The following is a 24,689-nucleotide window of genomic DNA, read 5'->3' on the forward strand; positions in this document are numbered from 1 at the left end:
GCTCGCGCCGGCTTCGCGTCGCCACAGCGACCCCGGGCACGAGCCCGGGGGGCGCGCGCGCGCCCGGCGGCGGAAGTCCCGCCCTGCGGCCGAGGCGGGCTGGGAGCCGGGCGCGGGTTGGCCGTCGCACGGGTCACTCAAGGCGCGGCTCCCGGGTTGGCTGCCTCGGGGACGGCCGCTGGCTGGCACGTGAGCCCGGTTCCGCCTCCTGCTGCCGCCGTCTCTGCCGGGGGCGCGGGGAGCGGGTGGAACCCCGGCCCCGCAGGAGCGGCGCCGTGAGGGGTGAGGCGGGGCCGGTCCGCGCTCCCCCGGCCACAGCGCCCCCCGGCGGCGGGGCCGCGCCCACGTGACGAGAGTCGCCATGAGCCGGCCTGAGGGAATGCGCGGCAGCCGCCGCTCTCTGCAGGTGAAGTTCGTGCCCGACGAGGACGTCGTCAAGCACATCTCCGACGACTCAGGTACAGCCCAGCCCAGCGCCGCCCGCTCCTCCCTGGGCGCTGGGAGAGGGGTCCGAGCAGCCGCGGGGGCCCGCGGGAAAGGGGCTCTGCAACACCCGAGCTGGGTTCTGCAGAGCCTCGCAGAAGGACGAGGCCTCTGGAGTCGTTCTGCTCCGCTTGACTCCCCCCTCAGAGCGTCTCTGTCCCTGCCCGGCGCTGGACAGGCTGCCGGCGGGGCGTGTACGCGCTCTCGGTAGGAGCTCCCCCCGCAGCAGCGGTGCCGGGGCGCTCCTGGGGCCTGGCGCGGTTAAACGCTCGCACCGTCAGAGCGGAACGAGGCTGCACAGGCGTATGCCGTAGGAGTGCTTTGCAGCAGCTCTGACTACGTTTAAGCCGGGGAACCTCTGTGGAGATGCTTAAAACTTGCCAGTACAAGGCACGGAGCATCTTTTTCAGACTTCAGTGCTGGTCCTGCTTTGAGCAGAAGGTCATGCAGATGATCTCCAGAGGGCTTTCAGCCTACATTCTCCCATGAATGTACTGACAGCCTACAGACAAGGTATTTTCCAATTGCTCCTCTTCTCTAGGAAAAAATAACGGTTGGCAAGTACCATCCCCTTTGCGTGCAATTTGATACTGTAATGCATGAGCCACTGTCATTTCTCCTATTCCTGTCTGTGGAGCTGGTGTTTGCTGAAATGGGTGTCTTGCAGGAGCCAGCGTGCGTGGTGAAGGAGGGATGAATGGCTATAGGGTCAGCTATTGACCAGCTGTTCCCTTAGCAGGACATCTCAGCGTTGAATTTGTTGAGTGATTTGCTAACAGGAGCCTGTTCTCTAAGTTGGGTGGCTGTGTACTACTGCAGTAGAAATAATGAAATAGCAGGAGGTTAAAGCTTTTATTGCAATTCTAGGAACTAAAGTACGGAAGGACAAGGCTCAGCTGAGTGTCAGTGTCAAGAGATTTGTGAAGAAGCTTGAGAATATTTTTGATAATGAAGCTCAGGAGATCCTGGAAGAGAAGAACTATGTTGCTGCTCTTGGAATATGTGCCCAAGGTATTAGCAGGGGAAAACCTAACACAGCTCTGACTTCAGGAGATTCTTTCAGTGTTGGTGAAATTGCTTTTGAGGGCAATCTGCTCTGTCTTGTGCTTGTGGTAAGAGGTAGAAGAGAAGATTATGATTCTAGGATTTTATTATTATATTTGTTTTGTATCACCTGCAGTATAAAACCAAACAGTGAAATGTTGCATTCCATCTTTCTTGGGTTGGGAATTTTATCAGTGCTTTTAAAATAGCTGCAAGTAACATGTCTTTTCACAGATCCAGTGGGAAATGGCTCAAATATAAGTGGTGGTGATGTTTACTCATTCCAGACTCCCAAACGCTCCAATAAAATGGCAGAGTTGGGTATGTTTTGCTCTTCTTTCTCTGCAGATTTAACAGAAGCAAGCAGAAAGTGGCAGTTCCAGAGAGGGTGGACTGTTTCTGTTCAAATAAGGTGCTTGAGTGTGGTTGTCACTCACATGAAGAATCCCTGTATGTCCAGCACCAGCTGAACTTCATTAGTGTTTATTTGTCACAGCTAATGATACATCCTACAAAGGATGAGCTGAGGGAGAGGGATCATCCTGCTGAATCACTATACAGAAACTGGTTTTGGTGCCTCTTAGTTTCTGCTGTGTCTTGGGAAGTTGTATTTCCTATCTTAGACCTCCTTCTGCAGCGGGGTGGATTTCACTGGTGCTCCCTGTTGGAGCTGTGACTCAGTTTGAAAACAGAGGGAAGTCATACATGATGGTCTGTTAGTCCCAGTGCTGTTACATGGAATAGGATGTTGGTCATACAAAGGTAGGGACTGTTAGCAGGGTATTTCAGATTCACATCAGTCATTCAACTTCAGCTTGTACTGATAACGAGTAGACACAGGTAAATAGTTCTTCCTGGGGAATTGATGTGTTTGCTTTATCTGATGATCTGTTATGTCCAGCAGAGCAGTCTTAAAGGACTATGTGAGCCTGACCAAACCTTGCTCTAATTCAAAGACATGTGGTCTTCCAGGGAGTAAAACGTTCTCTGCCATTGACCATATTTGTTAACTTAATTAATTGATGAGTTCAGCCTTTAAAAATCTTTGCTGAGGAAGACAACCACCTTTAGGCTTAGAAAAAATCTAAAAGTATTTGGTTCCTGAAATAGATAGGGGATTAATACGTAGAGAGCATTTCAGGTGTATGGCTCCATTTCTAGCCAGAGCTGGAAGTTTTGTACCTGACATGTCCTTCCTTCCTTCCTTTCCCTCTACTTCCTGCAGCCTCTGAATTAGCCCAGACCCCAGAACAGAAAGTGACACCTGATCACTCCAAGTGCTCTGAGAAGATGGCCAAAACCCCTCAAAACAACAGTAAGTCCTGTGATGGTTTGGGGAACTGAAGCTGAGTGAGTGGGGGTTATGTTTCTCTTTGGGTGGTGGACTGGATGCTTGAGTTCCAGCTTCTCTCATGCTTGAGTATTCTAGTTAACACCAGGGCTTAAGTATTCAGGTTAACACCATGGGCTGAACAGTTTGATGTGCTTGACCTGTGCTTCACCTGGGTGTCAGATCTCTTCTTCTGCCCTGCTGTTCTAGAGGAAACATGAACATCTCTCTCATCTATTGTTGTGACATTTAATGACTTCCTTTCTGTTCAATAGAAATACTTGAACTTGAGAGAGTTATGAGCTGGGCTGGTGTGTTAAACACTGATTGGGTAGGACAGTGTGGGTGTTCATGTGTAAATTCACATTTTATTATATAATATTTAACACCTAGTGCTCCAGGGAGAAATACAGGTGGGAGAAGTCAATGCATGTCAACACTGGCAAGAGGGTGTGCATTTGTGCTTGGAGATGTAGTCTGATGTGCTCAGGGAGAGAACATTAGTTCATTTTTCAGCCTCATCCCTCCCTGCTGGGGTCTCTTCCTCCTTCCTGGCCTCCCAAATCAGACCGAGAATTAGAAGCTGCCTTCTGTAGTAATAACGTTGACTCTTGTGTGTCCTGACACAGGCAGGCTTCTGGAGCTACCACAAACTCACAGCCAGAATGCAAAGAGTAAATTTATTTCTATTCTCTTTCTGAAGCAGCACCTGGGCAGAGGGACATGAGTGGAGATGCAGTGTGGTTCAGTGCTAGAACCAGCCTGCTGTTCACACTGGTCTGTCAGTGGTTTTGCACATGCATGGTTTATCCCCATGCTGTGATCTTCACTGTATTCTCATCTGTCGGTTAGGGTGCCTCCAGGCCTACCAAACACCTACGTTATCTATACACAGATGTTCTACTTTCCAAAGCACACACAGGGTAAACAGCGATAGACGTGGTATATCTGTTTTTCTGCATTGCTATTTGAGTCTTTGCTATCCCCAGCTGCATGGTCACTTGAGCGTATTTACAATTCTCATTGCCAGTCTTCCACTTCTAACCCATTCCTTCCAGCAACTCTCTTTGTTCTCTCCTTGTCTGCCTGTGAGGAACTAGAGGCTTCCCTCATAGGATTAACTGTCCAGGGAGCTGATATTCTGGTGCAGTGTACCTTTGAACAGTGAGCGCCTGTTTTTCTAATGGACCATCATGTGCCAGTGTTGAAAATTTGCAGTACTCTGTACAATGCTGTTTCTTCCTTTTCAGAACATTCAAGTTCAAACAAAGTGCAGCAGAGGGTGAGTAATGACTTTACATTGCTTGGATTTTGTATTTGGGTTTTTATCCCCATTCCTAAAACTTGAACTAGCCAATTACTACAGTTCTGGAAAGGAAGGACCTTGAAAAGCATACTCCACAGTAGAGATGTCTCTTCTGTTCTAACCAGACAGGAGTAACTCAAATGAGAACCATTAATCAGGACTATGGGGTTTGGAGTCAGTGGGCAAATAATAGGTTTGACAGCTTAATTATTGCATTAATGACAACTTAATTGTTAGCATCCTCACTTGCATCACACAAGTGAGGATGCTAGATAATCCCTTAATGCACAGTTAAACTCACGGCTTTCCAGTTTCTCACTAAAGGAACAAACAGCCCTGATTGCAAGAAATGCTGTTAGAACAGGAGTTCCAGAACTGTGATGCTGTTCAGTTTCTTACTTACCAGCTGGTTTATAAAGAAGAGAGACAGTGCAGAACTGCCAGTTGTGGTAGCTATGGAGTGAAAGAGCTGGCTTTCTAAAATAGTACAGCAGCATAGCAGAAATGTGTGCTCAGTTTTTCTGGTATGAGGTTCCAGGATGAGATACACCTGAAAAAGGCGTGCTGTTTGGGGATGCCATAGTCACTGCTTGATGATTTCACATCCACTTTGTCAGGATCAACAAAAGTATTTCCTAAGTATTGCAGACTTGATCCAGTGTCAAAGTCAGGCATGTGCTTTAAACATATGTAAGGAAAATGTGACACTACAACTTGGTGAGCCCAGGCAGCTTGGATTCCTTTGCTGTACTTCTGGGCTTAGTATGCTGAGTGGTCTTCTGTCATTCTGGTCGTTGTTTTCATAGAGGACTTCCAGATGACTTTGAGTAGACAGCATGATGTGGAAGGTGACTGCTGTGGGGACTGAAGCATTTTCAGTTTGTCATTGCTTTGGTTTGGCTGTTCCTGAGGGGCCAAGGTTGGCATCTTGGTTGGAGATTTCAGTTTTCTACTCTCCATGTTGAGCTGAAAGAATTAAGCCCATTTTGGAACTTGATCCTATCTCCCTCTGAATGGGAAAACAAGAAGTCTCCATACTTAACTGCCTCTGCTTTTCCAGTTTAATATGGGCTGAAATAGTTTGGAAATGTAACCTATCTTTGCTTGGGAGAGGGTAGTTTAGAGCAGAAAGATGTTTCTTTTAATGCATGTTTTTTCTTTGCTGTTCCAGAGTAAAAAGAAAGAATTTGTGTCCACTACACCTTACAGACTCAGAAAGAGACTAGCAGGTAAAGATCAGCCTTTGTCAGCTGCCACAATCAGAGAGGCACTGTGTTCAAGGGAGAGTGTTTTCCTGTTGAGCTTCTGTTTGTGGTAGCAGTGTGAATGAAACAACCTGATTTATCCTGCAGAGAGTGTAGAAATGTCCTTAAGGAAATCCATGTAGACCTTTGCTCTACAACTGATTGCTATTAAGGTGAGGGGTGGAAGGGTTAGAAGCACCAAGTTACTGAACTTCAGTAACATGATCAAAGAGACAAAACTTTTGGTAGTCTTACCTATACTGACCTTTAGTGTGGCCCAATTGCTTGAACCAGGCATAAAACTTTTGGGTGATGGCTGGGGCGTTCATGTCAGAGTATTTCCAGTAACTGGTTGGCTAAACCAGAATGAGTGCAGAGGAGAGTTGAGTACATGGTGTTTCATCTTCTGTTGCTTTTGTGTTGAGAGACCAAGACTTAGCCAGATTTCATCTGTGCTCTTCAATCAGTGCTGCTAACAGAGGTATTTTACAACAATTTGTTTGCAGAATGTGACATAGAAGATACTCAGCCTGCACGATTGGCGTTTGGAAAAACTGACATAGAGATGCTAAGAGAAATAGGGAATTCCATTGTCCATTTTTAGTCTCTATGGTACAATGGTGTTTCTTGGTTGGTATCAAGGAGGAGGCTTTACTTAACAATACTTTGTGATCCTAGAACTGCAAAAGAAATGGCCATCTGTGTTTGCAGTTCTCTTAAGCATTGGTTTTACCTTTCTCTGAAATATACTTAGGATTCATGTGCTTGAAAACATCTAGAGAATGTGTGTGAGATGGTGCAAAAAGAATTCTGTGTAAGAAGTCATTCCTAGCTTTTAACCTTAAAATTTATGCTCTAGCTCCAGATCCCTATTTAGAAAGTGAGAGTGAGTATTCTGCTTCCTGCTCAGAGGAGGAGGATGAGGATGAAGAGAAGGAAGTCAGCACTGTTTTATCAGATCAAAAGACTCCGGCAAAAACTAAGGCTGCATCTACACCTCCTCTCAGAAACAGCCTAGCCAAAAAAAATAAGGAGCAAAAGATGGTGAGTGTGCAAAAATATACCTCTGAGCTAGCAAACATGAAAGGATGTATGGTGACAGTAAACTGTTAGTGACCTCACCTGACGTGGGGAGGAACTGCTAGACTCATTTCAGATCAAACCAGCTGGGCTGGCTTTTGCTGTACTTCTGAGTAATCCTTGGTGGACAGGCGCCGTGTGAACCTGTGTGCTAACTCTGTTGGCATCATTAGCAGCTTCAGAAGGAGATAAGATGTCCATGGAGCAGGAGACCTTGTATTGATTGAGCCAGGATGAAGAAATTGATTCCTGTAGTTCCAAAAGGAGTACGCATTACTGTTCTGGCTTGGTGTTCAGCTTAATTGTCTTAGTTGGTTCCAGCAAGAGGGATCCCCACACCAATTAAGAATTACTGTTATGTTATCTCTCTCAGAATATCTTTTCTGGCTCTCCAGAAAAGGATCATTGACTAGGTTAGCTTTGGCAGAATGCTGCTATAGAAGCCATTTTTGCAAATATTTTCTGTCTTTCTGTATTCACCCTTGCCCTATGTCTCATTGGCCATCTTAGGGAGAGGGGCAACTTGATAACAGGAGGAGTGTTACTGATCTTGCTGTCCTTTTATAGGGCAACCTGGTGGAGGAATACTTTGAAGCTCACAGTAGTTCCAAAGTGCTCACTTCAGACCGAACACTGCAGAAGTTGCGGAAAAAAAGATTGAATCAGGTACTGTTCACAGTGAATCACACAACTCTGGGTTTTTGATTTCTATGATATAGTTTCCTCATCAAAATCTCTAATGTTGCTGTTTTCACTTTATTTCTACTGGTTACATGGTCAGTGGTAATGCTGATTTAGGTAGCAATTTAAGCAGTATATTTTCTACTGCTGCTCTTAGCAGGGTCTATGCCCAGTTGCTTGAACCTGAGGCCGTAGGAAAAATGCAGGGAGAAGGCACTGTCAGGTGAGCTCACAGCTGAAAGCTGCAGTTATCAGAAAAGGTGAAAATTTGCTTTTGGGGAAGAAGAGGGAGAAGCAGAATTGTAGAGACTTGCATTAAAACATCATTTTTGTCAATGAAATGGTAGGACGAATTAAAAACTGTCTTGACTGTTCATGTGTAGTGGAAATCAAGAGAGCTGATTTCATCTGAACATTACTAGGTCACTTGCAGAACTGGAACTAGCTCTAAATGTTGTCATGTAGTTTGTTAGATGTGCTTTGTTCCCTTGCAGTTTCTAGGAGACAGGAATAGTCTGATGGTGGTGACTGAATTACAAATCAAGCAGTTGTACTCTACAAGGACAGGTCTCAGGGAATTGTGTAGAGTACCTGGAGCTCTTGTGTCTGTGACTGCTTTTTGTATCCCTTTGTGTTTTAAAGATGGCATATATGCAGACTGCCTGCTGTTGTCTAGAATTGCTGCCCAGAGTAACATCTGGATTTTTAACAAATTCTTTTGTAACAGCTGTCGGAGGAAATCACAGCTTACAGTGTTAAAGCTACTGCAGTCTTCAAAGTAGTTGAAGGTTTAGCAGTTCTGTCTCTCAGTGTTTTATTTGTCTGATACATTGCAGCTGCCTTTCCAGTGTCAACTGTCTTCTACTGCAAGGGAGTGGGAAGCAAAGCTGTTAAAATTGAAGAGAAAGAGAGGCCAGTGTAGATTTGATGCTGACTATCATGCTACTGTGCTGTTTAAACATCAGCATCACAGCATATCTTGAAAGCTGAATTAATCCTTTGATTCTTGATGCTTTTCTACATTGAGCTATCAGCTGCAAATTAAATCCTTTCTGCTGTAGGGTTTTTGTTTTTTTTTTTTTTTTAAGATGGTGGGCATTTTGAGCTTTCTCTTGTAGTGACAAACACCTGAACCCTTGCTAAGCATGTTGATTGGAGCCTTTGTTCCCATGATCAGGGATGTGATGTTGTATCTTGTTGGTACAGTGCTTGGTGATGTGTAAGCTGCGGGTGTATCTGTTTTTCCTGTAGTGGTTTTTCCATACTTGGCATGAAGAGAAAAATACACAGTGTGTCATCTGTTCTAGTCCTAGTCTAGCTGCTGTTTACCATAATAAGGTTACTTAATCTCTGCTTTGTGTCTCCAGTAGCAAAACTCTGCCTAGTGGGGTCTTAAGGGGGGAAAAAAAACTAACCACAAACTGAGTGCACTGACAGTGAAAACTATTCTCTCCAGATAAGGGAGCATGCTAGAGGGTGTTTTAAGGATGTCAGGTGTATCTCTTGCTTCTTCTCAACTTTGAATGACTGTCATCTCTTTTTCAACACAGCAAACACTGCATAATCTTTTGAAAAATGCTCCCCTTGCCTATGCTGCTGAAATCAGAGACCTTAACCAGCAACATGAATCCTTGTTTTCCAAGTGGATGCTGCAATTACAGTAAGTATCCAAGGAGAATCACTGAAGAAGCTTAGTTAAAAGGCACTGCCAGTACATTTGCCCTCATGTCAGTAACATCCTGTGGATGAATTAAGGAGAAAATTTTTCTTTGATTGCTTAAATTTACAAGTGGGTGACATTAATTCAGTCTATCTGATTAGCTCCTTGAACCAAATGTCTGAAGTGCAGTGAGGTTGCATTCTGCCTGGTTAGTTTGCCTGTGCCTCTCTAAACCAAGCTAGAGGGCATTCACAAACAGGGAACATGAATAGTGAGAGAACAGGGAAAATGAATTATCAGAAAAGTGCTCTTTGTGAGGAATCATTTTTGTTTTCAGCAGTGAGTTAGTAGTGAGTAGCCCACCCTCACCATCTTCAGTCTGTGACTATCTCCAGTGGTGTAGCAGTTAACTTTCAGCGCCTGTGGTACCTAATGATCTGGGCATGAAAAACCCTAATGCTTTTGGAAACACTGGAAATACAAATTTTATTTGGCTTTGTGTGTATCTTCATGGGAAGGAGAAGGGTGAACATACAGGAAAGCAAATGGAACTATAGAGATCCTGTGCTCTGAAGCACCTTAAAGAAGGCAGACCAACACCACTGAGGCTGGAGCCTATACTGGTGATGAGAAAGCCTCTTGGAAGCTTTTACAAGGATATAAGGAAATTTGTGATCCATGGGGAGGACAGAGAGTATGAAGAAGACATCAGCTTTGAAAGTTGGAGAGTTGCAAGAGGAGGAGTTCTGTTACTTGGTGATCTGGGCACATGGTTAGAGGTGTATGTGGCAAAGCAGAAGAAACAGATCCCTTGATGACAATGATGGCAGTGACAGCTGTTGAACACCTTACCTTTGCCCAGTGCTGTTTGAATAACCTGATACTCTTCTTTCTGATCAAGATAATGCTTTTCCTGCTTCTCAAACCTAAACAAAGCATTGTGATTCCTGTGGTGACCCACACCTGAAAGTTAAGAAGTGCTTAAGATTCAAAAATGCTTATTGGTCAAAAGCAATGACAGAAGTCAGAGGGTCCATAAAAATCATAGAGTTTTATTAGTAAATCACACACTTTCATGGAAAGTGTGAAAATCATGGAAATTGGTATGTTAGTCCCTGACCTATTATATAGGCACACAGCACTGGGTTTTGGATAAAGGGGAAGGGTGAAGGGAAAACAGAAACTAAAGAGCTTAATTTTAAAAAGGAAAGATGAATTAAAGAGTGAAAAAGAGATCACCTGCCATCACTCCAGCACTGAGCCAGCTGAAGGAATGGCGATCCTGTGTTGGTTCAGCTGATGAGATGTCCAGGGTCTGGGGGGCATCACCTGAGCTTGTGCAGGGGGGATGTCTTTTTATGGACAGGTGTCTCTATGCCCCAAAGACAGGTTTGTCACTTTCTATGCTAATTAGTGGGGCTCTGGTAGTCACAGTCTCACCTTATAGTCCCATGTCCACTTCCTGCCAGTCATTCCTGTGGTTGTACTGTACTTCGTTGTTCTTTCTCATAGAAAGGTTTTGCCCTATCTCCACCTGGGCCCCCTTCTCCTGACAAAATTTGTTTTTTCTCACAGCATGTTAGTACCAGTGGTCCTTGGTTATTACCAGTAATTCTTGTCTGTTACCACTTGGTTGGCTTCACAGCCACCTGGTTATTGGTGTTTGAGACATAGGGTTAGGGTTAGGGTTCTGGGAATTGAGAGCTCAAAAAGTTCTCACTCTGGACCACTGCTTGCAGTGTTGTTAGAGAGTGGACTTGAATATGCAGCAGTCCCCCATAATGGAGAGCTCAAAGGGTCCCACTTTAGGCTGCTTTTGTAGGGACACAAGACAGTGGGCTTCAACTCAGAGTGATTTTTTCATCCTGGCCACAATTAGAGTCAGTAACTTCCTTTGAAGGTGCAGCAACAGAAATATTATTCCACTTGGATTGTTACTCAGGCAAGAAAAATGAATTTCCAAGGCCACTCATTAGAAATTGGGTGCTCATTAGACAATATTAGTTCCTGGGAACAGACAGCGTTTCTGACAAGCTGGAGAGGGGTTAAGTCTAGGTGCAGTTCATCAAGGCTAAGGCCTAAAGAGCATTTCCCATATCATAGTGCAGCCTGAAAGAGGGTGAGGGATGCGGCTAAAGTCAGCTTTTCTGGGTCTCTACAATTCCATACCATGCTGTCTTTGTGCTTTCCTGCCTCTTTTTCTGTGGAACAATCAGCATAAGAAATATATATGAATATAGAGTAATTATGCTTTGAAATTGTGCCTGAGGATCAGAGTGGTAAACCAGTATGAAGGTTTGGTTTTTTTCTTGTAATTACTGTGACCTGTAGTAAACATGTAATAAAAGTACTTGGTGAGGGGATGCATGTGAGTGTTGATTACCATTTCTTACCTGAAGCTGTAGATCTAGTATTCTGTTCTTAGTCAACAGCATTTCTTCCATCCATGTTTTGCTAGGTTTGTGAGCCTCTAGGCTACTAAAATGATTCTTTTGCTAGGCTGCAAATGCCAGGTTTCAGATTCCTTGTAGCTAACCTTATTTATCAGCTGTAAGCTTAAGGTAAGCCCGGAGTTGACAGAACATTAAATTTTTACAACCAAGATTGCAATGGATCATTTTGCTTAATGAAGGTATGGACCTAAAACGAGACTTGCACTTCTTTGATCCCGTGTATTTTCTCACTTTGCTGCAGCTTGGGTTTCAATATTGTGCTTTACGGACTGGGCTCAAAGCGTGATCTGTTGGAGAAGTTTCGTACCTCTTTGCTCCAGGATTCTGTTCACCTGGTGGTTAATGGATACTTCCCCAGCATCACTGTGAAATCTGTAAGTGTGGGAAAAGCTTGTGGATTTATGTAATCATCCTGTGTTACAGATACCTCTAGAGTCTTTCAGTGTAAAATGTTAAGGAGACCTGCTGCACCCTATAGCAATAGATTCTGAATGTAGAGCAGTTCCTCTCTCTTCTAATACTTTGAAGAAATGATCCCACACATTTTCCAAGGAATTTCAGTAATTTGTGTTGTTAATAGATATTTGTCATTCTAAAGCCTTGTTTTATGTCACTGTTTTGAGAAGGGGTATAATTTTTTTGTTTACGTTCACTGTTTTAGGGATTTTATGGTAATAATCAGATTATCTCTCAAAAAGCAGCCAAGGGCTCAGTTTCAGATTTTCTGCACTTCAGTGCCAGAGCCCTTCATAAGGAACCTGTTTTCTTTTTCAGATTCTCAACTCCATCACAGAGGAGGTTTTGGACCATATAGGAACCTTCCGCAGCCCCCCTGACCAACTTGAATTCATTACCAAAAGGTTTAAAGAAGGTAAAATTACTAACTTTATGCATAAAAATGTCTACTTACTGTTAAGAGAGCCTGGACATTTTCTTCCCCTATAATTTTTATACAGGCATTTACAGTTTCTTAGCATTGTAGCTAGTATACTTTCTTGCTTGTAATGTATGCAGCATATATGAGAACATGCATGCACTGGGAGTATCTGTGTACATACATGTGTAACAACCCCATGTAAGCTGTTCGCTCAGTCAGTGTTTCACAGCAGGACAGCAGTGTGTCAAACAAGCAGGTTAGAATTGGTTTCAAAAGCAAAATTAAACAGGTATTGCCTCACAAAATGGTTGCTGAATTGTTTCTGAATGTCTGTCGTACAGCTTGTATATTCATACACAGATAGCCATGGAATCTTAATTGTGCATGGCATTGGTGTTTCAGTGTTTACATTCTGTTTTTCATCATTACCTTATGAGTATTTCTGGTGGGACTAAGTGAAAAAGGCAGGGTAACAGCAGTTCCCACCTGAATGTACGTAAGTCAGTCTTGCAGTCTGCTGATCTGACTGATTTCCATTAGCAGGCAAATATGTATGAATTTGCAGAAAAACTGGTTCCAGTTCTAGAATTGTTTCTGGACTCAGGAAATGGTTGTTTATTGAATAAATCAGACAAGACTCCATTTTCTTCTTGCAGAAAAAAACCAAATCTTTATTGTATAGGTCATATTTTATAGGATTACCAGAAGGCCCTGTGCCAGATCTTACTGGTGGACAATGCATTCACACTTAGTTCATTGGTCGGTACATGGTATTTTGCATATCTATCTAACTTCTGTATTTTAGCTAGTTTACATATTTTTTTCTTCTGATTCTTATGAGACAGATCTTATTATTTATGCAGGTGCTAGTTGTTTTTCACCCAAGAATATGTTCCTGTGTTAACGAGCTCTCATACCAAGATTGTTTTCGCATGGGAACTTGCAGATTACTTAGCTTCACTTAGAAGAAATGACCTATTAATTTAACAGAGCAGGCCTGACTTTATGAGGCCTTTCTTTTATAGTTCTTCTACCTGTCTATGACAGTTGTTCCCAGGGATAAGTACAGCAGCAAGAAGCAACCTGAAAATTTTAACATCTACCATTGGCATTATTATAGAGCTAGGTCTCTAACTTTTTTTCAGAACTTGTTAAAATTTTCAATGAAGTTATGATGCTTTGGATCCAACTTTAAATAAAAAATGCATTTTTACTGTGAGGAGGAGCTTAAAGATCCTAGTCAAGTAAATCAAAAGCAGCTGAAAAAACTGCTAGTGTTCCAATCTAAAATATATATTTCAATTGCAAAAGAAACACAGCTAAAGGGGCAATTCCTGGTAGAACTGTGAGCAAGTGGAAAGTGGATTATAACAGAAAAGCTTAAACTGAAAAAAACCAACACTGTAGCTGTGATGACAGTGAATTGAGAAAAACCCTTTTAGGTGCTCAGAAACACCCAGTATAGCTTCAAACTATGTTGTACAAGGAAAGCAATATTGGAGTAATGTATATGGAGAGTGGTGGAATACACTTATGCTACACTGCACAGGGAATGGGAAACCAGCTTGTGTGAAGTTTCTTTGATTGGTTCTCTGCTGTTTTTTCTGACCTTGCAGATTCATCTTTAGAGCTTTATGTCCTCATTCATAACCTGGACAGCCAGATGTTGAGAGGAGAAAGAAGTCAGCAGATCCTTGCACAGTTATCCTCCCTGCCTAGCATTTACCTCATTGCCTCTATCGATCACATCAATGCTCCTCTCAGTGAGTTCCCCTGGGCCTGATGTAGCCAAGAGAACGATCTGTGTTCTGCTTTGGGGCTGCTAAGCATGTTTCATAAGCTCATGTATTGCTTACTATGTATTATTGTTACTTAGGATGTATTACTGTTGATGTGTAGAACAGATCTGTTGATGTATGATGTATAGTCCTGATTGGGAATGTGGCTGTGCTGAACCAAAACTGTAAAGATACTGAGAAATACCACTAAGCATAATATACAAATAGACTCCAAGCTTTTGGCACCATTTGATTTTAGGAACTTACTGAACTGGAGATTGGATGTTATGTCTGTCATTGCATCTAAACAATTTTCTTTTATCAGTCAGTTTTGTGGGCAGAATGGGAGCTTCAGACAAAGTTTATTAGTGAAGCCCTCCTGTTGAATCAGGAGGTGCAGAAAGGACCCCCTTCCTTTCTAAACTCCTTCTCAGACAGGATCTAGGTGTGGCTGGACCCAGTCTTAGCCCCAGACTTAGTTGATGGTTTATATTAAAGGATTATATAGGTGTAATTGAACTTTTGTCTCACAAAATTAAGGATGGCAAAGCAAATATACTTAAATAACTTACTTACTTACTTATATTGATTACTATTATGATGAGACCAAAAGATCCTAATCAGAATTATTTACTACACAGCACAGGTAGCTGTAACAATTAGTATAGTTCAATCTCTCTACAGCAATATTGAAGCAGTTATATTAAAGCTAGCAAAAACTATACAGGTAGAAAATGATATTACTCACCCATACCAACAACCATGGGCAGATCTCTTTAGCTCAGCCTGAAGGAGTAACCTTGAGGGGTATCCCCATTCAAGGGAGGAATTTCCACACACTCTGAGAAGGGTCTTGTTTCAGCTATTTCAGCCCCCCTCTAGGCAGAGCTTCCAGCTACAGCCAGAAATTGTTTGCACACTCCTGACTCTGGAAGGATTTACAATGTATCTATGGAAAAGGGATGCCTGCAAATGTTTTGTTGCTGAGAATTTATCTTACTGGAACTGCAGTTATCAGGGTGTATGTAATGTGAATTTCAAAAGTATGCATTGTTTCCTCAATCCTACAGCAGAACTATGTGCATTTTAATATTGCTTGTTTGACACCTTAGAAAACATAAATCTCCTGTTTTTTTCTGCTCTTTCTGTTCTCTGTGTCTAGTGTGGGATCAGGCAAAGCTGAGCCTCTATAACTGGCTTTGGTATGAGACAACCACATTTAATCCTTACGTGGAAGAAACATCTTATGAGAACTCACTTTTAATACAACAGTCTGGATCTTTGGCTTTGAGCTCCCTAATGCATGTCCTGCACAGCCTCACTCTCAATGCCAGGTAAGATAGTGTTACACTTCACAGTAGCACTTACCAAGGACTGACTTACAGTCCTTGCAATCTGTGTTTTCTGATAATAGTGTTCCAGACCAAGATGGTAGGACCTGGGTTCCAGCTGATTGGTTACTTTAAATGATCAGCATTTGGATAGCCAGCCTTGTCCAGTGATGAGAATCACAACCAGGTCTTTGTGCATAAAGCAAAATTAGTTAATATTTTCTAATTGTGGGAGTTTTGGGCTGTTTTTAAATTATTATTGTTTTGATTTTCCCCTTTCCTCCTTTCACTTAGAGGGATATTCAGACTGCTTGCTCAGCACCAGCTGGAGAAAAAGGACAATCCATCTTATCCAGGTAAGTACCCACCTTTTCTCATTTGTTTGGAGTGTTGCTGTTTACAGCAGCCCTGGGTTTTGGTATGCAGGTTACACATCCAGCAACAGAAGTGCTCAAAGTTGGCTCAGTGACGCTCACTGTCTTTCTAGTGGCACTGTGTCAGAATCAGACAGGAAATCAATAGACTGGCTGTTTCTGAAGGACTGCCTTTTACATGCTTAGACATGGCTGAGACCATTGATGGGGGACTGTGGAGTAAAAAAAATTAAAATGAAGACTGAATTTGTATAACTTGCACTTAAATGTCCTATATAAATGGCTTCTGGCGTACCAGTGCTTTCTAGGGTACACGTGGAATATTCTGTCACTGTCTGTAATAGGTGTTGCAGTGGATATGAATAACATTTTAATGGTAAAGAAAGCAAGATAGAGGAGTTGGAAATTAAGAGAAATTAACGATTGTAGAAAGTGCATTTAAAGTGCTATTAAAATTCTATTGGGCAGCAGGGTGACTCAAATGTTAACTCAGCTGTTTTCCATTAATTACTGAAGTATTACCTTAGCTGTATACTTCCAAGAGGTGATGATACTGTAGCCACTCTGGTCTAAGCCAAAGCAAGATTTTCAGGTGGACATGTGGTGTTAGACCTGGAAAAATCTGAAAATCTTACTACTTCAGTTTCTTATTCTTGCCTTTTTCTGTCTCCAGGCATGTCTTTCCAAGACTTTTACCAGCAGTGTCGGGAGGCTTTCCTTGTGAACAGTGACTTGACACTCAGGGCACAGCTGACAGAATTCAGGGACCACAAGCTGATCCGGACCAAGCGGGTGAGTCCAGAGAAGAATTCTATTCAGCCACTTTGAACAAAAAGGATGCTTACTTGCTGTATTGTTTTAGGCACGTAGGAACTGGCAAGGGACTGAAATTCTGTAATTGCAGCTATTTCCATGCCTCCAATTTGTCAACACCCTTTACATGGATAGAGGATTATAGAAACGCAGTGTGCTTTGGTTATTCAGCAACCTACATCTTCTTTTTGAAGGCTGTGAGAAGTAGCAGACTATGGAACCTGCCAGTCTGCTTCCAATAGTATTGCCTGTATTTCTATAAGGAAGGAATGCAGACTTGTCGTAATAATGAGGCAATATAGCAGTACAAGATATAGGAACACAGTGTTGAGAGCTTTGTAGTGTCAGACAAGCATAACCCACCAGCAGATTTCTCATTTAGTGACTTTTCTCGGTATTTGTGCATTTCCTGTGTTGCTCCAGTGAAATATTCCAGGTTTTCAGTAATGTATTTGTTCAGAATGCTGTCTAGCTCTAATCCAGACTGCAGATAAATGCTAGCATTGCAGTGCTGTCTAGTGGCTTGCCTGGCACTGGACGCTGATGTTAACAATGTCTGTGCATGTCTGTTCTCAGGGAGCTGATGGTGTGGAATACTTACTAATTCCTGTCGATGACAGTACCTTGACTGACTTCTTAGAGAAAGAGAATGAAGATGTGTAACATCTGTGTCCTCAGTGTCTACAGCAACTACTCTCAGTGGCTGCTGGAGAGGGGCCTATGCTCAGATCTCTTTATCCAGACTCACAGCTGCTGGCACTGATAAGTAATAATTCTAATGAATCTTGCTCATTGTTCAACTACCTCAGGTAGTTTGGAATGATGACTTCTGTAAGCAAGGCCTCTCTTGCGCTCTAGTTGGATTTGTCTGCTTTGTCTCTTAGCTCAGACAATGCCTTCTTCCTATCTGTGCATGCAACCTCACAGCCAGAAAAACAAACTTGGTGAGATTGTGCCTTCTGCTCTCTACCTCAGTAGACTTGAAGGTTTTATTGGAGCAATTTACTTGGGAAGTGCAAATCACAAGATGGTCAAGAGCTTTAGTTTGTACTAGTGGTGCAAATTTTCTCAACTGAGTGCTATCCAGTACTCCTCTACCATTTAGACAAAACTAGCTTCCAGTATATGAAGACAAGACTTACAATGCTACAAGACCTGCCTTGACTGCATAAGGAAAGGAGAATGTGAGTGTGTTTGGGATGCTGCAGGTAACTTAGTAAATTCTGGCAATAAAACTGAAGGACTTGTCCCAAACCAACATCCTTTTATAAGATGTAGATAATCAAATCAAATTATGATGGACTCATGTTATTGCCTGCTACTTTCCAAGGTGCAATCCAGGACTATGAGGGGGCTGTGAAGCTTTTTTGTTTATTTTTTTAAAGCTTGATTGTATATTTATATTTTTTACATCAGGAGTGCCCACTGATCCTGGAGGAGGCCTTAAGTGCCACTTAGAAGCTCTCCCTTTTTTTAAGCTCTTAGAGGTTGGGAGACGGCTGAAGTATGACATCTTCAATTCTTTTTTTCTCAGTTATGTGGGAGGAAGCTGTATAGTTCCATCATCTGTAGTCTGCCAGCCAGACTTCAGGGACTCTCTATGCCTAATATTTGGTAGCTGTCTTACAGCTCATTGTTGTAATAGTTCAAATCAATCAAATAAAGTACTTTATTAATTTTCATTAGTTTGTCTCGTCTTTCACAATCTTTTTATGTTACAGGAAGACAGAAATCCTTGTGGCAGTTGTGCAAAAGCCTCATTTTCATTATTATGTCAAATATCCATGCAGAAGATTTCAAACTACTGAGTAGAAATATTTTACATTGTTTCTTACGTCAAAATCAAGAATCACTTGCCTGCCTTTTAATACCAGTATATAGCTTCTGAAGAGAACCAAAGCATCCCATGGAGCAATAGTACCTTATCTGCCCCTCACTGACAGAAGCAAGAGAGATGTATGGCCTGACTTTTGTATTAGAGCATCTACCTACCCCACTGTCAACTTGATTCTTCATACAGGTCCTTTCCCTTTACTTGGGATAGAAGAAATTCCTTCTCACTTCTCAGCATATTGAGGTGCCTTCATGGTATTGGTAAGAATGATGACCTTTTTATAGCCTGGTAGCTTCACATAAACCAATCATCTCTTTCCACTTAAATACATTTAAGTGGAACATGACATGCAATTATTAAATGGAGACATTGCTTGATGAGCTACTTTTATTAACTTCAAAGGATAGAGCTAACATCTTTACAAATTTCTAATGAAATATATTTGCCATCCAGAGATGGTAGGGTATACAGCTGTGAGATTTTATTTTTTCTTAAAAAAAATGCCAACAGAAAAAACTAGCTTGGAAAATTAAACTCATTATCAGTGGTGAAAATACTACTTGTTCAGTTTTAGTAATCCTGTAATTAAAAGCCACAGTTACAGAAACTGTTTTTAAAAGAAAATAACAAAGGCACATGAATTTACAGCTTTGTTAAGGAATTGAGTTTCAACCTTACAAAGCTTTTTTGAATTGAGAATCTCTCTTTTGAAAATCCGTAAAGCTGCATTAGTGGTAGATTGTGCAATTGAATACTAGTACGAACAACTTGCTTTGTGTTCTGTGTTTATTTGCATCTGAGTGGCGCCTTAGTACAACTGTTAATGCAAACAGTTGATCTCCATCCTTTCATTAACTACTATTTCTGAAATTTATTAGGTAAAATATCAGTGGCTTGCACTGACATGATTTGACATAACTGTAGCAGAGTAGGACTGCTGCCTAAGCTTAAATCTGGAGGTAAGTCAGGTTTTATATATTTTGCCCAAATCAATCCTGGAGTATCACGATTATCAACTGTATCTAATAACCTTAAGCAGTAACAGTAAATTTTTCCAAGTACAGTCCAGTAATCAAGTAAATTAACCTTTGGTATTCCAAAACAAACATTTATTTTTCTGACATGACAAAATATACCCCAGTCTTTGAGGGACCATATAGTACAAGCATTCTGTACTGGACCAATTGAAAGCACCTTCATTAAGCTCTACAATTGCATAGGTCTCTGCGCAAGATAACACTATTGACTGAATTTTCTCTCTCCAATTTTTCCCCCTATGCCACCTGGAGAGGATCTCTGTCTTTCTCAGACACAATGATGTTGATTTTGTTCTGTAGGTGGATGGTGAGTGCGTCACGCAGCTCTGACAGGAAGCCTCGCTCAGTGTTACTGTGCTCGCACAGAATAACACTTATCCCATTGGCAACTGCATCCAGCACATCATGGTGGGACATCTCTCCTGCCATTTTGAGAAAGAAGTGTCATGGAGATCACAAATGGTACAGTTCAGGTAACCAGGTCTGCAATGTATGGAGCATTTCAGCTAAAAGCCATGGTGATGTAATGGAATATAGGCCATAAGCAGAAATGCAACACCACCTGCTCAGTAGGAAAGTGGAACATTCCTGCTCCAGGGTCCTTTGAAAGACTCAGCTGATAGCCCTGTATGCAGCTGAGTCAAACCACAGAAATTCCTTGCCATCTTTGAGTAGTTGTAAATTCTGCCAATTTGGACAGAAAATAAAAATGCTCAGAGTGGTCTGGAAGAGGATGCAGGAAAGCAGTTCTAGGTCAGCTCTGCAGGGCTACACATAAGGGGGAGAAGGGGCAGCAATTAATTCCTATAGAATGCAAGTCAGCCTTCACATTGCTGAGCCATGGGGAATAGCTGTCCCAGTGCTGGAATAGAGAATAATGGACTAAGTGTCCCTTTAGCTAGACACACCTTCCTTTCTTTGGAAGGTTCTGTAGACTACATTATATTCTGTTTTGCATTAGGGAATTCTGTAGGGAATAGAGGAAATATATGTTGCCAAAGGAGAAATACACTGAAAGTTGGAACTCACTGCCATCAGCACTGATTTTTTTGTTGAAATAAATCCTGTAAAGCAATGTTATAATTCAAGTATCTTTCACTGCCCCACACTGCCAAGTGATTCACGTTAGTTTCTACTTTAATGTTAGTTTGTCATTCCAATAACTAACTAATTGTTTCTCAATTATAGATAACAGGTCAAATTCTTTGTGGTCAAATTTTTCAACAGCCAGTCAACCCTCTTATTTTTTACTGGGGTTTGTTTTTTTCTCTAATGACTATTTTTACAAAAATAATGAAACAGCAGTCTATTACCTGTGAGATAGAGGTCAGCTTCTGTTCCCTTCAGGACACTGCTCCCAGAACCAGCACACAGAGCAACTTTCTTCACTGGTGATTCTGCAGGATACAATGTGCCACAGTTAAACTCCTTCCCCCTTGTTGAGCCCTCATGTGTGTATTGCTAGGAATTGTTTCAATTAAGTACTACCTTGATTTTAGTCAATGTAAATTTGTTGGAGGAAGAGACACATCTGTCAGTGTGCAAGAGTCATGGGCCTATAACGCCTCTGACAATACAGCAAAATCCTCTGTGATAGGTAGATTTTTTCCAAGGGGCAGGAAACTTTGCAGAAAACTCTAGCACAGAGGCTGGCTACTGGTGACCTTTCTCCTTGTGAGGTGTTAGTTAGGTTGCTGAAGTCTTTAATAGGCCACTACTCTTTGCAGGACTCTTGTGTTCCACCACCATAGTTTTCAAACTAATGATGCCACTAAGGCAGCACTTGGCCTCTGAGATATAGTGGTTCCTAACTTTCAGCTCTCAGAAGGCCAGTCTTAAGCTGAAAGCTGCTCCATGCCAATAAAAATTGTCCATTTGCTGTGATTGCTAATTCCAAGTTATTACATATATGACAGTGACATGAATTTTTCATATATATTACATTCACTAAGGAGAGGGGACACACAACACAGGGAGTTTTCAAAATCTGTTAAGGTTTTACAGTATGTTGCCTTGCAATTACTGTTGATTTAAGTGGAGTCACACCACACCATAAAAAGGGCTTTGAAGTAGTTTGGGGATTTTTCAGTGCAATTGTCAGTCTGATAAGATTTCTGCCTCCTAAATTACAAAGAGCTCTCAGCAAATTTACTCTCACAAATTCTACCAGCTGTGGTCCTTGGACTTTAGGATAGGTAGCTCGGATAAGAGGATGTTTACTCCACATCTTACTAATGACCACACTGAGCTAGTTCACGTTCCTTCTGTGTTCATAATGATACCATAAAGTGTCTTAAAGTGCTCTGAATTTTAACATTCAGTCACAAAAGGGATCATACAATCAAACAGTACACCTTTGTGCCTGATATCCTGGGTAGGGAAAAAATTTAGTCTTTATACAAATTACAAAAAATTGTGTCTTTCATTCAACTTGTACTGTCCTTCTTCACCACATCAACCAGCATAATACAGAATCCCATTAAAATACAGGTGAGATTCTTTTCATATGACTGTAAATTCTAAGAAGCTGTTTCTTAACAGCGCTTCCTAGTTCTTGGAAGTGAAGCTGGTGAAGACAGCAGTGTTTCCCACTGTCATGCACACACTCCTGCTCCCTGTGTTCCTGCAGTGGCAGCCCTAGCAGGCAGTCTGGCTCGCAGGCCCATTTACCGAGTGTCCTGCCTGCTCCCACGGCCACGCGGACGTGGGGGAGCTGCAGGTGCCCTTTGATACGCTCGACTATGTCTGACAAGGAGACCGGCTCGCTCAGGGTGCACAGGCGTCCCATTCCAGTGTGGGGAAGAAGAGGCTGAAAAAAAATTAAAATTACTGTGAGAAAGCTGACTCCAGATGCTTGCATTGTTGACCACACGGTAACAGGATGAGTATATTGGGCTTGCAGGAACAAGACTGAATTTTACAAAGATGTGATGTTCTTAAATGTAACATATGAACTACACCAGCTATTGGAACTGATTTAAGAATTAGTACAGGCCACACAGATAGTTTCATTCCTTTGAAGCCGAAGCTTTTGAAGCTTCAACTTCAAATTCCCATATGCCAGTATTTCAGAGCACTGAGGTAGCACTGGAAAGCTGTGATGCCACTGTGATGCATTTCAGTGTTTAAGGTACTCAGCTCACATAAGTAATACATTCACAGGAAGTAATTTTGTAATTTTGTTACCTTCTGTAGTAAGAGAATCTGAGTCTTGTGATAAAGAAGGCTGTTCTGGGACAATAATGCCACCACCTCCAGCAGTGCTTTCTGAGAGCAGTTCAGACTGACTCGTGTTTGTTCCTCACCTTCAACCCTGAGGAAAGACATGCCTGGTGCTTGTTAAGAAGCTAGATAAAATTGCAGCATTGTAATTATTATATTACAGCATTATAATTATTAATTTTGGCATTATAATTATTATTATTTTATTCCAGTGTCTGTCCTACTGCTGAGAAAGGAAAAAAAGGTAGCATTGTAATTTCAAGGCTAGACTTGTCTTGGAAGAAACAAATATGGGAATTTAACTCAACTGTCCCCATCAAATTTCCTGTTAATACTTCTTTAACACCCCTAATCTGTGTGATGTTAGACTTGATTTGCTATTACCATTTAGCATGACATAGATTGCCCAGAAAGGGACAATTATTCCTTAAGTTTCTTGTTCTGTTGCTGGAAAATACAGCAGCAATGCACAGAGGAACAAAATTATTAGAACAGTAAAATACAATTACAGCAACTTATTGTTTCAAACAACAGGAAGAATACAACATTAGAGAGTGGAGCAGATACCTGACTGGGAGAGTAGTGAGACAAGAGATCTCTGGGATGTCTTTGATTTTGGACAGCACTGCATCCAGATGCTCAGCATCTGCACAGAATTCTACCCGGTGAGTGCCCTCAGCTGGAGAGCTTGGTGCAGTTGATGGATGTAGTGGGACAGAAGTACAGGTGCCTGAGAAAACAATGCAAGATTGCTGGTTTATAAAGCAGGGTCAAATCCTTTTTTCCTGACCAGAACTGAGGGCTTTTCATTCTGTCTCCATTAGGCACAGTCTATTTTAAATCCAAAGAAGCTGACAGATATGTATTATTTGCCATTCTTAATGCCATCAGTTTTACCCTAAGGATTGTACAAAACCAAAAAAGAATTCCTAGTTTATATGACAGGCTGGAAAAGACACAGCTATTGTAACTTTTGAGCCATAATACAGGATAAAAATCGAAAATAATTTCACATCATTTAAATACTTTGCAAACATTGAGATATTGTACTTTATAAATTAAAAGTGGTGATTTAAAGTCAGTGGTATCATTTCAACCACAGTGGACAGTAAATATGTTCCACCAGTTCCAGATACATCCAATAGTAGATAGAGTCTTGCATCTGAAAATATCCTCTTGCATTTGTTATCTGGTATATATCACCAAGATAAATGTCCTAAAATGTATTTAAAGGTTACAGTACCATAAAAACATGAGGAAAAATAAAACCAGTCCTCAAATCACACCTGTAAAAGCTGGAAGGCAAATGATTAAAGATCCCATCTAAAACAACATATATTTTTTTTAATAATTTTAATTTGTTTGTTCTTAACAGAACCTCACCGAGTCCCTTTGTTAGCCAGTTATTAACTCCATGAGGTATGGCATCGTACGCCGTATGCGGAGAATAAATCCCGATTCTGTTCTCCAAGGCTCGGACCACCAGCCGTTCCTTCCATGTTTTCCACGTTACTCGCTTGAGTGGTGCGAATATAGGAGGGTGGTAAGAAAGAACGAGGTCTGCTTTCTTCTGCACTGCCTCTTCCATCACCTCCTCAGTGAGGTCGTTAGTGAGGAAAAGCGTGTTCACAGTGTGGGGAGGACTTGGTTCCACCAGTAATCCCACATTGTCCCAGCTTTCAGCCAGAGCGGGGGATGCGAAGTCATTCAGGGCAGAAACGAGCTCCCGGAGGTTCATGAGGGCGCGTACAGGCGGGCGGCCCAAGGCACGGACGCGGTGGAGAGGCGGGCGGAGCAGCGGCATGCGGGGACCTGTGCGGGGCAAACACAGGCCGCCGTGAGCCTCGGGAACCCACCGCCCAAACAGCAGCCACGGCCGCTCGGGCTGCGGACGCCCACCCCCGGCACCACCCGGTACCGAGCGCTCTCCCCACCCCGGGCTCCCGCGGTCCCGCCCCACGCTGCCCTGCACCAAACGCGGGGAGCTCAAGCTCCATCGCCTTTCCCGCGGCACATCCGACACGCAGAGCCCGGCCCCACAGGCATTCGCGCCTCGGCGGCCTCGGGGCACAGCCGAGCCGGCACCACGCTCACCTCCCGCCAGAACAGGGCCGACGCTGCGGGGCGGGACCTGCGCTCGGC

The 24,689-nt window shown here is 42.5% G+C and overlaps 2 protein-coding genes across 7 annotated transcripts; one reads left to right on the top strand and one right to left on the bottom strand.

Annotated features, from left to right (window-relative positions):
• The first annotated feature begins 189 nt into the window (after positions 1-189).
• ORC2 (origin recognition complex subunit 2) lies at positions 190-19,342 on the top strand. 4 transcript variants are annotated; one of them, XM_041472985.1, is made up of 16 exons: positions 190-458; positions 1,351-1,494; positions 1,762-1,848; positions 2,753-2,842; positions 4,108-4,139; positions 5,335-5,392; positions 6,267-6,451; positions 7,055-7,153; positions 8,719-8,828; positions 11,523-11,655; positions 12,056-12,152; positions 13,775-13,921; positions 15,099-15,270; positions 15,562-15,623; positions 16,315-16,433; positions 18,475-19,342. In XM_041472985.1, exons 1-16 carry the CDS (start codon positions 362-364, stop codon positions 18,496-18,498), a joined length of 1,656 nt encoding a protein of 551 aa, XP_041328919.1. In that variant the 5' UTR covers positions 190-361; the 3' UTR covers positions 18,499-19,342. The 4 variants fall into 4 exon arrangements, with proteins under 4 accessions (XP_041328919.1, XP_041328916.1, XP_041328917.1 ...); XM_041472982.1 differs by lacking the exon at positions 18,475-19,342 and adding an exon at positions 17,031-18,457; XM_041472983.1 differs by lacking the exon at positions 18,475-19,342 and adding an exon at positions 17,871-18,457.
• NIF3L1 (NGG1 interacting factor 3 like 1) lies at positions 18,662-24,677 on the bottom strand. 3 transcript variants are annotated; one of them, XM_041472988.1, is made up of 7 exons: positions 24,642-24,677; positions 23,931-24,359; positions 23,115-23,277; positions 22,512-22,638; positions 21,996-22,134; positions 20,639-20,722; positions 18,662-19,747 (listed from the first exon to the last, which is right to left on the bottom strand). In XM_041472988.1, the coding sequence occupies exons 2-7, from the start codon at positions 24,349-24,351 to the stop codon at positions 19,563-19,565; spliced, it is 1,119 nt and encodes a 372-aa protein (XP_041328922.1). In that variant the 5' UTR covers positions 24,352-24,359; positions 24,642-24,677; the 3' UTR covers positions 18,662-19,562. The 3 variants fall into 3 exon arrangements, with proteins under 3 accessions (XP_041328922.1, XP_041328923.1, XP_041328921.1); XM_041472989.1 differs by lacking the exon at positions 24,642-24,677 and adding an exon at positions 24,513-24,640; XM_041472987.1 differs by lacking the exon at positions 24,642-24,677 and having other exon boundaries at positions 23,931-24,635.
• Between the last annotated feature and the right edge of the window lie 12 nt (positions 24,678-24,689).

The sequence above is a fragment of the Pyrgilauda ruficollis genome, unplaced genomic scaffold, assembly GCF_017590135.1.
Source record: "Pyrgilauda ruficollis isolate IOZ18807 unplaced genomic scaffold, ASM1759013v1 scaffold3, whole genome shotgun sequence".
NCBI classification, from domain to species: Eukaryota; Metazoa; Chordata; class Aves; order Passeriformes; family Passeridae; genus Pyrgilauda; species Pyrgilauda ruficollis.

What these genes read in the sequence shown, in the direction of transcription:
- ORC2 (XM_041472982.1), top strand. Translation starts at nt 362, where the DNA reads ATGAGCCGGCCTGAGGGAATGCGCGGCAGCCGCCGCTCTCTGCAGGTG. An exon ending in CAAAACCCCTCAAAACAACA is followed by an intron (nt 2,843 to 4,107) that starts GTAAGTCCTGTG and finishes CTTCCTTTTCAG; the next exon opens with AACATTCAAGTTCAAACAAA. An exon ending in AAGTGGATGCTGCAATTACA is followed by an intron (nt 8,829 to 11,522) that starts GTAAGTATCCAA and finishes ACTTTGCTGCAG; the next exon opens with CTTGGGTTTCAATATTGTGC.
- NIF3L1 (XM_041472988.1), bottom strand. Translation starts at nt 24,351, where the DNA reads ATGCCGCTGCTCCGCCCGCCTCTCCACCGCGTCCGTGCCTTGGGCCGC. An exon ending in CTGGCTAACAAAGGGACTCG is followed by an intron (nt 23,278 to 23,930) that starts GTGAGGTTCTGT and finishes TTGTTTTCTCAG; the next exon opens with GCACCTGTACTTCTGTCCCA. An exon ending in GGGAGCAGGCAGGACACTCG is followed by an intron (nt 20,723 to 21,995) that starts GTAAATGGGCCT and finishes TGTATCCTGCAG; the next exon opens with AATCACCAGTGAAGAAAGTT.